Raw genomic sequence first — 13,789 nt, 5'->3', positions numbered from 1 at the left:
CAAAGCGAACAGATCTTTAATCTCTCACTTCTTAGCTGTTTCTGTTTATATATGTATACAAGTTGTAAGAATATCTTAGATGAATCTGGTATGAAGTTGTAACTTTTATGTGTGTCCTCTAGGCTGCTTACATCACAACTGATTGTCAACAGTCAAAAATGCTCTGGGGAAGTGGCAGGTGTTTGAATGAGTATTATCAGACCTGATTTCTCTCCCCTAGTTTTGTATAGAAGACAAGGACTGCATGTAAAACCATTCCAGTTACAAGCTGTCTTAGTTACTTTGTTTCCCCCTAGTTTCTGCGCTTGCTTTGGTTCTCCTGCCAGATATTCGTAGGTATGTCAGTGGTTTCTTCCTGTCTGCTGTGTTCTGTAGGATGTTTACCCTCATTACTTGCTGTGCATTACTTACTGAGTTTAGTTTCTTAGTCCCATTTTGCTTGTCCTTTTTTGTCAACCCCTCTGTACAACCTGTAGCTGTTATTTCAAAAATATTCTTAGAATTTAAAAGGCAATATTCGCTTATCAATCCACATTAGAGGACCCACTGCTAGAATTTGCAGTATAATTGAGTTCATTAAAGAGTCTGTGAAAATTGGGGGAGGGAGCTTTAAAGCAGCTAGAAAGATAAGTCCCTATGGAAGTGGGGATATTTTTTCTTGGGAATGGAAACACTAACGGTAAGAGGAACAAGCAAACCAGTTATGCCACAGGCTATGCTCTTGAAATACTCAATTGACATGATTTAAACCCAAGCTTTTTTTGTTTCCATTTAAATCATATCTAGCTTTAATTTTTTAATATCCATTTGTTTTTAAATATATTTCCCTTCATTTTTGATAAGCTAAGATGTATGTTTCATTCTCCTTTCTTTCAGAGCCAAGCCAAGTCAATTGCAGAACAAAAGAGATTTCCATTTGCTACTGATAACGACAGCACAAATGAAGAGTTAGGTAAGACTTGAATCTGGGAATTTGCCCAGAATTTATGTTGAGATGCTGAACGGGAAGGCAGAATGGTGAGGTAGAAAGAACACAGGGACCAGCTCTGCCAGTTTGAGCTATTTGATCTTACGCAGGGCATCTAGCCCTTCTGAGGTTCCATATATCTTGTTCTACAGAAAAGCAACTTGGACTGTGTTTCTATGGAAACTGATAATTACAGTAAATGAACGATGAGTTATTACTATCTTGAAATATTATTTGTGTGCAGTCACCAAACGTGAATAATAAAGAAGTGAAAGCAGACTAGAATCTCAGAGTACCTATTTCAATCATCTATGTAAAGAAATAGCTAGGTTTAACATTATTTTATGCATGAAGCCAGTCTGTTGTTACTGGGTCAAAGATGAGGACGTACAAAAATAGAATTCATTCAAATCTGCCAGTGAGTCGTGTAATTGGCTTCGTTTGTGGCACGTTTTAAAGCAGGCTGATTTCACCACATCAGATGTGTGTTGGGGGTGCCTCCCTCAATGCCTGGGGAGCCTGGTGTTGAAGGAGTGGAAGCAGGATGCAGGGCTGAGCAGTGCAGCGGGACCGGCTTCAGTGAAGCGTGCCTTCCTGCGTGGGGCCCAGCTGTGCAGAGCGCTGTGGGGGTTTTTTCCTACCTCATTTATACATAATCTTTTTCTCTTGTTGTGGCCCTGCAGGATTTATATTCAGACTAAGCACATCTTCTCTGGACCTCTTTCCTCTGTTAAGGCAGCTAATTGAGAGTTGACACTTGTGAGAGTGCTCAACACTTGTTCCTGATACTTTTTAAGGAGGCGGTGAGAATTCACAACTTAAAGGCATCGGCTTTGGTCTTTTCTGCAGTCCTTGGATTCTGTTCAGCCTAGTATTCTTTATTAAATAATGAATCCAGGGCTTGATATGTGCCTGGCCTGTTCCATTCTCTAGCAATCATCCTGGTAGAGCCAGGGGGTAATAAATGAACCACAGTACTTTTTCTTGGAAAATCAACTTCTCTCAGTGAACCCATTGCCAAGAGATGTGGAGTTGCTTGTTAGAAGAGATTTCTGTGAGAGTCCCAGCTATACCAGTTTTTCCTTTGTGTTGTTGGGCTGCCACAACAAACTTTACATGCTAGTAGTTATTTATATTTGTGCAAGATTTGGATTAGGACTTTTAAAACTGCATACATTTGCTTTTTCCTCGAAGTATCTACATTTAGGTGGAAAGATTTGGGAATTGCATTTGATTTTATCTGAATGCAGGTCAATAAACTAGCTGTGGACCACAATTTAAATATGTCCCTAAAGTATCAAATGTATCCCATAAAATTATTTTTCTTTTTATGGCTCATTATTTGCTTGTTCATTCAAAAGATACTTACTGATAATGGAAGGATAGGTAGGAAATTCTGAACATTTAGATCTGAAAGGAATATTTAAGAAAATGTTTTAAAAGCTTATTAAGCAAGACCTGTAGTTATGAGAAAGTAACCCAGGTCCCCATGATCACATGGTCGGTGAGTGACAGAACCAGAATCCAAACCCAAGTCTTGGCTTTCCAATATATTATCATTTTCCTGCATTCCAAAAAAAAAAAAAAAAAGTAAGTTTGTGTTTTAGGCCCCATTCATCTGAACTTCAAGAATTTCAGACCATTTTGCTGTCTAGTGGATCACAGTGCTTGGGACACAGCCTTGATCTGTTTCAGTATAGCGAGTGGGTTGGGAGGGTGGGCTCCAGAGCCAGACAGCTTGGTCCCTTTGGCTCATTCACTGCTCACTCGCTCACACAACTTGTTGAGCAGCTTGATGTTTCATTTCCTTATCTACAAAATGAGGGTAATAATTATATCCACCTCATCGCAGTTAAGGAGGAAATGAGATCACACAGTAAAGGCTTAGGGCTGTACCTGCTGCATACATGTATTAAAAGTGCAATACGTGTAACTATTGTTGTTTTTATTGTTAATACTGTTCACCTCCCTACTCCCCACCCTAAAGATATCTCAGGTTCCTGTGAGGTTAGTTACCATACATGGCATCCGTTCTTATCATTGTGAACATGAGTTTGACCTTAACTTATCTTTTCAAGGAAACTAGGGCATAGTTAAGCATTTTATTAATATGTATTAATCTGAGCCCCTGTTTTTATTCTCACTAGGTAATTGGCAACAAATTCAGCACTCTCAGGAACTGAGACTTGTGATGCTACTGGAGTATTTCTCATAACATTCACAGTAAAATCACATCACAATGCCATGTTCATGTGGACGTTCTTCAGACTTATTACTAGTTGTTATATAGACAGGAAATCTCACAAAGGTTATTTGAGATTTGAAAGTGAATGATAGGCTCAGAAAAGGATAAGTACTTCTTGTAGGCAGATTATTTTTAGGTGACTTTAATAATTTAAATCTAGATAGAACCGGGAAACTGATTAGCAAGTGCTGAATAGGGAAAGTCTAAGAATTCAGTGACATCTTATTAACTTCTACATTTGCTTTAACCGTTTCCACTCCTTGGAGCTGCCTTTTGAGTTTTAGTGAAGAATTTAGTTTCTGAGTCTAGCCTGAGCTCCTTTATTCTTACCTTTAACATTTTTGTATTTGTTTCATAGCTATTGCTTATGTGTTGATTGGCAGTGGCCTCTATGATGAAGCAATAAGGCATTTTTCAACAATGCTTCAGGTAATTTTTCTTCTTAATTGTATAATTTCATGTTCATAGTCATGATAAAAATATGCTGTAATGAAACATCTATTTTAAGATTTTACAAGAAAACAAAGGAAACCCATGTTGACCGAGCACTTCCTTGGTGCCAGATCTTGTGACATACTTTCATTCAATATTTGCAGTATTGCTTTATTTCAAATGAGCAAAAAAGGAAATCTTAACGAGGTCAAGCAGTTTGCTCATAGTTTCCCAACCATCAAGTAGCAGAGATTGTATGCAAATGCAAGTTTAAAAAATACCTTAGCTTCGGTTCACAAAAGTCTCTACCAAGAACCCATATGATGTAGCCCCAGTATTATCTTGAAATTCTGGCTCTTTTCTACACATACACTGATTTATATGATTAACTTGATTTTCACTCATGGATTCTTTCTCCTCCTAAAGTAAAATCAGGAGATTTTTCAATGGAAGTATTGGGTCTGTATGGATTGGGAACTGCATTGGTCTTCTTGAGATGAAGAATGTGAATATGATGTTTGAAAGCTGCAAAGGAGACTTGTGGCAACCCATTGTTGTTGGGCTTATATCTGGTTATTATATTTAAGTGTATTCACTGTAGGTGCTTAACCATGTATTGATTGTTAGTGTGTCTGTCCAGTGAAGTACAGTAAAGAAGATGCCAATTTTTAAAAAAATATGTATTTTTTATTTATTTGAAAGGCAGAGTTACAGAGAGGCAGAAGCAAAGAGAGAGAGAGAGAGAGGTGTCTTCCATCCATTTGTTCACTCCCCAGAGAGAGAGAGGTGTCTCCCATCCATTGGTTCACTCCCCAAATGGCTGCAACAGCCAGAGCTGGGCTGATCTGAAGCCAGGATCCAGGAGCTTCCTCCAAGTCCCCAATGTGAGTGCATGGGCCCAAGGACTTGGGCCATCTTCTGCTTTCCCAGGCCATAACAGAGAGCTGGATCATTAGTGATGCATCCAGGACTCCAACCGGCATCCATATGGGATGCCAGCACTGCAGGCGGTAGCTTTACTCACTATGCCACAGTACCAGCCCCAAAGATGCCGATTTTAGAGTTAGAGATAGCAAGTATGAATCTACTCTGCTGCTTCCTACTAAATGATTTAGCCTTCTGGGTTATGGGGATGATAAAAACTACATCCCTCAAAATTATTATCCTGTTTAAATGAAATTTCCTGTAAAATACTTAGTATGCAATGCCTGGCACATAATAAGTGGTTCATAAATTTTAGCTACTCAAGGTGTCGTTCTGATATAATCATCTATATTACTCATAGAACCAACAGGTATCTTACAGTCCAACATGTAGACTAAATTTTAAAATACTAGTTTTAAAATTTATGTCTGCTTTTGTTTTCCATTTAAAAATTAGGATTAATTATGTTGATAATTCTGTGTTCTCTGAAATTGATGAGATATTTTTAGTTATTATGAGGTCACGAGATCTGAGGAATAATGTTTTGGGTGGTTATAAGCAATACTGTTCTTCAATGAAATTTAAAGTACAAAGGGTGAATTATATGTAGTTTTTAAAATCACCTTTATTTGTAATATCACAGTATTAACAGTAAGCAAGCACTTTTATACCATTAACATTTGACCTAGATTTGAAATAAAGATTTGGGTATATTTATAGAAGCAAATATCAGTTAATTTCTGGTCACCAATAAGCAAAAAACAATAGGAGTGCCGGTGGTGTGGCTCACTAGGTTAATCCTCCGCCTGCGGTTCCAGCACCCTGGGTTCTAGTCCCAGTTGGGGCGCCAGATTCTGTCCTGGTTGCTCCTCTTCCAGTCCAGCTCTCTACTGTGGCCTAGGAGTGCAGTGGAGGATGGCTCAAGTGCTTGGGCGCCTGCACCCGCATGGGAGACCAGGAGGAAGCACCTGGCTCCTGGCTTCAGATAGGCGCAGCGGCCATTTTGGGGGTGAACCAACGGAAGGAAGACTTTTCTCTCTGTCTCTCTCACTGTCTAACTCTGCCTGTCAAAAAAAAAAAAAAAAAAAGGAGCTTACAGATGTATTATCATTCATTCAACTTTATTATCTATTGTCTCATTCAATTTTTTGAAAATATTACTACCATTGTGAATGAAGACAATATAATGGGGGGAAACTTTTAAATAATAAATAATTCCTAATATTCTACCACTCTAACATTTTTGAATTTTGATATTTATTGTTTTCAAACTATACATTTGTATTTTATAACATAAATATGTGTACTATTTTGCATTACTTTTTCACTTAATTTTATAAGATAAATATGTTAAAATATTTCTCTACAATTTTAATATTTTAATGGTTCTATAACGTGTTTTATGTTGTCCCTTTGTAGTTGTGTAATGTATTTTTCTTGCATGTATGTTCAGAAAGTAGATCAGAATTTCTTTGTGCAAAGAAAAGATAGTAATGTACTGAAATTTGATACAGTATTTTCATCAATCTGTGATGTGATGGGGTCCCTTTTTTTTTTCTTTTTTTTTTTTGACAGGCAGAGTTAGACAGTGAGAGAGAGAGACAGAAAGAAAGGTCTTTCTTCCGTTGGTTCACCTCCAAAATGGCCACTACGGCCAGCGTGCTGCGCTGATCCGAAGCCAGGAGCCAGGCGCCTCCTCCTGATCTCCCATGTGGGTACAGGGCCCAAGCACTTGGGCCATACTCCACTGCCTTCCCGGGCCACAGCAGAGAGCTAGACTGGAAGAGGAGCAACTGGGACAGAATCTGGTGCCCCAACCGGCACTAGAACCCCAGGGTGCCGGCACCGCAGGCGGAGGATTAGCCTAGTGAGCTGTGGCACCTGCCTTGATGGGGTCCTTTCAACTGGGAAAATTTTCATCCGAGAATGTATGAGTTATCATCCTGTGGGTGTTCATGTGACTTAGGCTGTTGATGGTCTGGAGTGGGGGCAGCTGAATGTCCAAAGACAGAAGAAAGAAACGGTGGTCACTTGTATCCTACATTGATACACAGCGAGAGTGCCTTCGCCTTTCCTGCTGGTGTTTTGTGGTGATTTCTCTCTTCTTCCCCTTTACCAGGGTGCCTCTCACTTTTTTCCAGCTCCCCCACATGTGTTAAGTCTTATTTGCACGTGGAGGGTAAGCAGGAGTACATTTGGAAGCATTCAGATAGAGCTTGACAAAGATTTGTCACACTGTCTTTATGTTATATGATTATGATAGGAAATAGAAAATAGAGATTCAATTTTTCTTTTTTCTTTTCTTTTTTTTTTTTTTTTGGACAGGCAGAGTGGACAGTGAGAGAGAGAGACAGAGAGAAAGGTCTTCCTTTGCCGTTGGTTCACCCTCCAATGGCCGCCGCGGCCGGTGCACCGCGCTGATCCGATGGCAGGAGCCAGGTACTTATCCTGGTCTCCCTTGGGGTGCAGGGCCCAAGTACTTGGGCCATCCTCCACCGCACTCCCTGGCCACAGCAGAGAGCTGGCCTGGAAGAGGGGCAACCGAGACAGAATCCGGCGCCCTGACCGGGACTAGAAGCCGGTGTGCCGGCACCACAAGTTGGAGGATTAGCCTAGTGAGCCGCGGTGCCAGCAGAGATTCAATATTAAATGCAAAAATTCTTTTAAAAATTTCAGTAAAAAAACGTGGTCCTGCTTTTTTGGACAAAACTCTTTGATGCTGGGTTTTATGTTAGAAATTGATACGCACAATTCCTGTCTAAAAGTTTTCTGTTGATTTCTTCACATTCTTCATAGCCAGTGTTATCAAAAACTGTACAAGTAGGTGGTAGGTAGCAAATGTCCAAAGAATATCATTGCTTCTCCAAATGACTAACCTTAGGAACCATAATTGGCATATACTAGTCTCTTTAAATTGTATTTTTTTTTAAGATTTTTTATTTATTTATTTGAAAGACACAGAGAGAGAGGTAGAGATAGAGAGCGAGGTCTTTCATCTGCTGGTTCACTCTCCAGATGTCGCAACGAAAGCCAGGAGCCAGGAGATTCTTCTGGGTTTCCCACATGGGTGCAGGGGCCCAAGGACATGGGCCATCTTCTACTGCTTTCCCAGGCCATAGCAGAGAGCTGGATCAGAAGAGGAGCAGCTGGGACTAGAACTGGCGCCCATATGGGATGCTGGTGCTTCAGGCCAGGGCTTTTTTTATAAAAAATATTAAATTATTATTTATTTGAAAGTCAGAGTTACACAGAGGAGAGGCAGAGAGAGAAAGAGAGAGGTCTTCCATCTGCTGATTCACTCCCCAGTTGGCTGCAGTGGCCGGAACTGCACCAATCCGATGCCAGGAGCCAGGAGCTGCTTCTGGGTCTCCCACGCGGGTGCAGGGGTCTAAGGACTTGGGCCATCTTCTACTGCTTTCCCAGGCCATAGCAAAAAGCTGGATTGGAAGTGGAGCGACCAGGACTCAAACCAGTGCCCATATGGGATGCCGGCGCTTCAGGCCCGGGCGTTAACCTGCTGTGCCATAGTGCTGGCCCCCTAAATTATATTTTTAAATAAATTTTTAAAAGCTTTATTGGAAAGGCAAAATGACATAGAAGGAGATATTCCATCTGATGGTTTTCTCCCCAGATGCCTACAATGGCTGGAGATGGGCCAGGCTGAAACCAGGAGCCAGGAACTACAGCTGGTTCTCCCATGTGGGTGGCAAGGGCCCAAGTATTTGGGCCATGTTCTGCTGATTTACCAAACACATTAGCAGGGAGCTGGATAAGAAGAGCAGCCAGGACTCGAACTGGCACTCTGATATGGTATGCTAGCATCATAGGCACTACCACAACACCAATTCCTAAATTGTGTTTTTTAAATGACAAATTTTTAAAAGATTTATTTATTTGAAAGGCAGATTTACAAGGTGGGGAGGGGAGAGGTAGAGATGGAGAGAGATGGTGATATCTATCTTCCATCCTCTGGTTCATTTTCCAAATGGCTGCAGGAACCTGGAATTCCATTCGGGTTTCCCACATGGGTGGCAGGGGCCCAAGAGCTTGATCTGTCCTCTGTTGCCCTTCCAGGCACATTAGCAGGGAGCTAGATCAGAATCAGAGCTGCCAAGACTTGAACTGCTGCTCACATGGGATGCTGGCATTGGCAGGCGGTAGCTTAACCTACTAGGCCCTGACATATATTTTTAAATTTTTATTTATTTGTAACGCAGAGATACCGAGACAGATAGAGAGTGTTCTTCATTCACTGTTTACTCCCCAAACAATTGCAACAATTAGGACTTGATCAGTCAAAAGCCAGGAGCCTGGAACTTTTTTTTTTTTTTTTAAGATTTTATGTATTTATTTGAGAGGTAGAGTTACAGACAGTGAGAGGGAGAGACAGAGAGAAAAGTCTTCCCTCTGTTGATTCACTCTCCAGATGGCAGCAATGGCCGGAGCTGCATCAATCCGAAGCCAGGAGCCACCTCTTTCTCAGGCCATAGCAGAGAGCTGGGCTGGAAGAGGAACAGCCAGGACTAGAACCAGCGCCCACCTGGGCTGCTGGCACCGCAGGTGGAAGATTAACCTACTGTGCCACAGCACTGGCCCCAGGAGCCTGGAACTTAAACTGGATGTTCTTGTGGGTGGCAGGGCCCCAACTACTTGAGCCATCACCTCCCAGGGTGCATATTAACAGGAAGCTGGAATCAGAGATGGGACTGGGATCTTCCACCTGCAACAGCCAGGACTGGGCCAGGCCAAAGCCAAGAGCCCAGAACTCCATCTGGATCTCCTTAGATGGGTGGCAGGGATCCAAGTACTTGAGCCATCACCTGCTGCCCCCCAGGGTGACCATTAGCAGGAAGCTGGATTGGAAGAGGAAGAGCCAGGACTCAAACCAGTGATTTCAGTGTGGGATGCAGGCATTCCAAGTGGTGACCTTGACTGCTGTACCAGACAACTTCCTTAGTGTGTTCATTCTTTTTTTTTTTTTTTTTAAGTTTATTTATTTATTTGAAAGAGTTACAGAGAGAGAGAGAAAGAGAGAGAGAGAGATTGATTGATTCCATCTGCTGGTTCACTCCCCAAATGGCTGCAATGGCTGGGGTTGGGCCAGGCCAAAGCAAGGAGCCAAGAGCTTCTTCTGGGTCTCCCATATGAGTGCAAGGGCCCAAAGGCTTGGGCCATCCTCCACTGCTTTCCCAGGTGTATTGGCAGAGGGCTGGAATGGAAGTACAACAGCTGGCATCCGTATGGGATGTCGACACTGCACATAGCAGCTTAATCCACTGCTCCACAGTGCCGGCCCAGTGTGGTCATTCTTTTAAATCCAGTTCTTCTTCCTTTTGTTAGTAAATGCAATAATAAAGTTTCTTGCAGTAGTAGAATTGGCTTTTATTTGAGCAACACTTTTTTTATCTGGTATTTCAGAATAGTGATGAAACTTTTCTTTAAGCGTACATTGATGTTACTCTACTACTTTAAAACAAATTATAACTGAACTATCACTAGAGTAATTTTTTCTAAGTACAAGCTAATACATTTTCAGTGGATCCTTGCAGAACCTTCCAGATGTGCAAAAACTGTCTTTTAGTTAGTGAATGTCATTTAACAAGTCTGCAAAGTGATAACTATTCACATACACTCCTGGCTCTCTTGAGTCCATTAACTTTTTTTTTTTTTTTTTTTTTTTGACAGGCAGGGTGGACAGTGAGAGAGAGAGAGAGAAAGGTCTTCCTTTGCCGTTGGTTTACCCTCCAATGGCCACCGTGGCTGGCGCACTGCGGCTGGCGCACCGCGCTGATCCAATGGCAGGAGCCAGGTGCTTATCCTGGTCTCCCATGGGGTGCAGGGCCCAAGCACTTGGGCCATCCTCCACTGCACACCCTGGCCACAGCAGAGAGCTGGCCTGGAAGAGGGGCAACTGGGACAGAATCTGGCTCCCCAACCGGGACTAGAACCCGGTGTGCCGGTGCCGCAAGGTGGAGGATTAGCCTAGTGAGCCGTGGCGCCGGCCCAAGTCCATTAACTCTTGACAAAACTTTTTTTCAGACAGCCCATGAACTCCGGCATGAAGCAGCAGAGCCTGGAGTCTGGTGCCATAAATAGAAAGCTGAAAACAAATGGAAGTGTGGGGCTTGGGATTTTCTTAGAAGTCATTATTTTGACAAGATCATTTAATGTGCAATTCAGATCTACATATAAGGACTCCTTAAATATCTGAGTGACTCTTGATGTCAAACTTTTCTACCTTCCTATTGTTTTAGCTGCACCACCAGGATGTTTGCACAGTCTGAAGTATCTCAAAATGTTTATTTGAGTGTGTTTTCCCAGTGCTTCATTTGGTAGTTTTCTACAGGAAAAACATGTTCTTGAAGTATCAAGATTCCCCACTAGGCACATTTACAAGGTCTAATAGACGTCAGTCTATTAGAAAACTCAAACTCTTGATTGTGAAAGCTTGTGAGTGAGCGTTGCCTCTGCGTCAGTGTTCTGAAGTCACTTCCATATGTGTCAGTGCATTCTTGAAAAGCAGAACCTCTTCCTGATTTCTGTACTTCTTTGGTCACCATGCAGAGCCGGCCAACGTAAGTACAGTTTTATGAGGCAGTTTGGCTGTTGCCGTTAATTGTGTGACCTCGAGCTTGTCTGATTCTGTTTCGATTCTAGTGGAAATAAATTCATAAGTGAACTTATGGTTCTGGTGGTAGAAATGCAAATATCTGTAAAATTTAAGCCTAGTGTGGGAAGTAGACTTTTTTTGAGAATTGAGACATTCAAGCAGCAGCAAGTCCAGTAAGGTAACTATCTTCCAGGATTCTGCAGTTACATAGAGTGAGTAAAACTTTTCATTTAACTCACTTAAAGTTCTGAAAACTTTATAAAATATAAATATTGTTAGACTTGTATAATAAAAATACTTTGAAACATTGACATTCTAGGCCCAAATTCTTTTCAGTTTTTAAGATTTTATTTATTTATTCAGTGAAAGGGTAGGGGATAGAGTCCATCTGCTGGTTCAGTCCCTAAATGACTGCAATAACTGGGACTGGGCCAGGCCAGAGCCAGCAGCCAGAACTTCTATCTGGGTCTCCCACGAGGGTGAGAGGAACCCAAGTTCTTGGGCCATCATCCCCTGCCTCACAGGTGCAGTATCAGAATGCTAGATCAGAAGGGCTGAGAAACAAGGACTCAAAATAGACACTGAAGTACGGGTCGTGGGTACCCAAGAGGTGGCTTAGCCTCCTGTGCTACAATGCTTCCTTCACCACCCCCATTTATTTTTAGAAATAAACATTGATATTTTTATTTGAAAAATAAACAGAATTCATTATGATATTCCATAAAGAAAAGTTTGAGCTTCTTAACATCTAAAGCTAACGATAAGTAAAATAAAGTTGTATCAGTTTAAATAGTAATCTAGTCTGTTATTTAAATTTAGGAAGACTACCCCCACCTGAATCATATTCAGTGTTGTACAGTTCAACAGCTGACACTCCTTTCGGTTTGATAACATGAGTCCGTATGCTCCACACATCTGTTTGCTGTGTACTCTATCACCTAGCTGTGTCTTCTGTATCTCTTAAGTATCTCCTGAGCCCATCTGCTTCTCTCCTGTGTTGCTTAAACCGCACCCAAGATACTATCACGTGCCAGTTGGCTTATCTCCTTAGGCCCATTCCTGCCACACCCTGCACACATGCAGATTAAGCACACGACGTGCACTTTAAATCAACTCCCTCATTGAGTTCCTCCCTGTCTCTCCGCCCTCACCTTGGAACCGTTGCCAGATTATCTGCTTCCCTTGGGGTAGTTGCACAGCCTCTTTGCCTACACCAGCCCCACTTGGATTCCTGTTCTCTCCTTCCATTTCATATTGATCTCAGGCCAGCCATCTCTTATGGGAATTCTTCCTAACCTTGTCTAGGTCTTTATGTATTTTCTGAAAGCACCATTCACTACTCTAGCACCTAATGAAGATATAACTATATTTGTATTTGTGATTCCTTATGCTTCAAGAAGACAAGACTGTCTTGCATCCTGTGTTGCTTTTTGCTGCTAATCCTAGCACTTGGCAGGAATACGTGGCTGTTTGTGATCTTCGTAGTCATGGATCTCAAGGTGGCTAACAATAGGCCCTGATTAAACATTTGTGGAGTGAAGGACTAACGTCCATACAACCTACAATGGTTACAAAGGAGAAAGAGCATATTTATTTTCCAGGGGAGTCTGGAAAGAGTTGGAAAAGAGGTAGAGTTTGAACTGAGACTTTAAGGACAGGAGGTTCTTGGGCACTAAGACAATGAGTGAGTGTTTCAGAGAGAAGGGATAGCATTTGCAGATTCATGAAACTTGCAGGTCATGTTGTATGTAGGAGATTACTGAATGGTTCTGATTTCTAGAGTATGAGAGGTGGGTGGGAGACAGGAAGGAGGTGAGGCCAAGCAGGAAAATGATCAGTATTGTCTGCAGAGTCATTGGATCTTACCTCACTGTTCTCCAAGTGGTGGCTTGCTGCCCTTTAATAAGTCCTACGTGCAACTGGTGATTTTAGACTGACACTTTATTTTTTTTTTTAAATATGTTGGACTAGAAACTATGAGATTACATTGTGTATAGTAAGTCTAAGTATGACCTAGTGAAACTAACTTTTTCTGATAGGAGTGTGTGTGTTGTGCACATGTGTCTGTATATGCTAGGCTATAGTGCAAAATATATGTCAGTGTATATCTATGTGTGTGTGTGCACATGCATAGAACAGATGGGAAGAAACAGGAAACAGGTAAGGCAATTGCAGCAACCTAGGTGAAGAGGCAGAAAGTGATGGAGCAGCTGGCTGTGATTGCGTAAGGAGTATGCCAGTTAGGCACGTGAGGACGGTGCTGAGTGCTTTCCCTGGCTGCAGAGGCTCAGAGATCGCAATCATGTCCTTAGAATATTTACTTACACTGTTTTTTCTTTTTAAAGATTTATTTTTTAATTTGAAAAGCAGAGTGATGGTGACAAGGAGGGCAAGGGGAGAGTGGAGAGACATCTTGCATCCCCAAATGGCCCTAATGGTTGGGCCAGGCCAAAGCCAAGAGCCAGGAATTCCATCCATAGTCTCTCATGTGGATGAGGGACCCAGAAACTTGTGCCATCCTCCAGGCTTGTGCTTTCCCAGGCTCATTAGCAGGGAGCTGGATCAGAAGCAGAGGAGCTGGGACTTGAACCGGGGCTTCCAATATGGAATG

General features: G+C 42.0%; 1 protein-coding gene across 4 annotated transcripts in view; it reads left to right on the top strand.

Moving 5' to 3' along the window:
- The window catches only part of LOC100357412 (tetratricopeptide repeat protein 13), a 64,651-nt gene that overhangs the window by 18,890 nt on the left and 31,972 nt on the right, over positions 1–13,789 (top strand). For all 4 annotated transcript variants that reach the window (XM_070055517.1, XM_070055519.1, XM_070055518.1 and 1 more), the window contains exons 3-4: positions 877–952; positions 3,571–3,641. In XM_070055517.1, the coding sequence (XP_069911618.1) occupies positions 877–952; positions 3,571–3,641 (147 nt within the window). The remainder of the gene's footprint in view (positions 1–876; positions 953–3,570; positions 3,642–13,789) is intronic.

This window comes from Oryctolagus cuniculus, chromosome 13 (genome assembly GCF_964237555.1).
Source record: "Oryctolagus cuniculus chromosome 13, mOryCun1.1, whole genome shotgun sequence".
In the NCBI taxonomy this organism is placed as follows: domain Eukaryota; kingdom Metazoa; phylum Chordata; class Mammalia; order Lagomorpha; family Leporidae; genus Oryctolagus; species Oryctolagus cuniculus.
The sequence above is the reverse complement of the archived record's forward strand: the minus strand, read 5'-3'. Positions and strand labels throughout refer to the sequence as shown.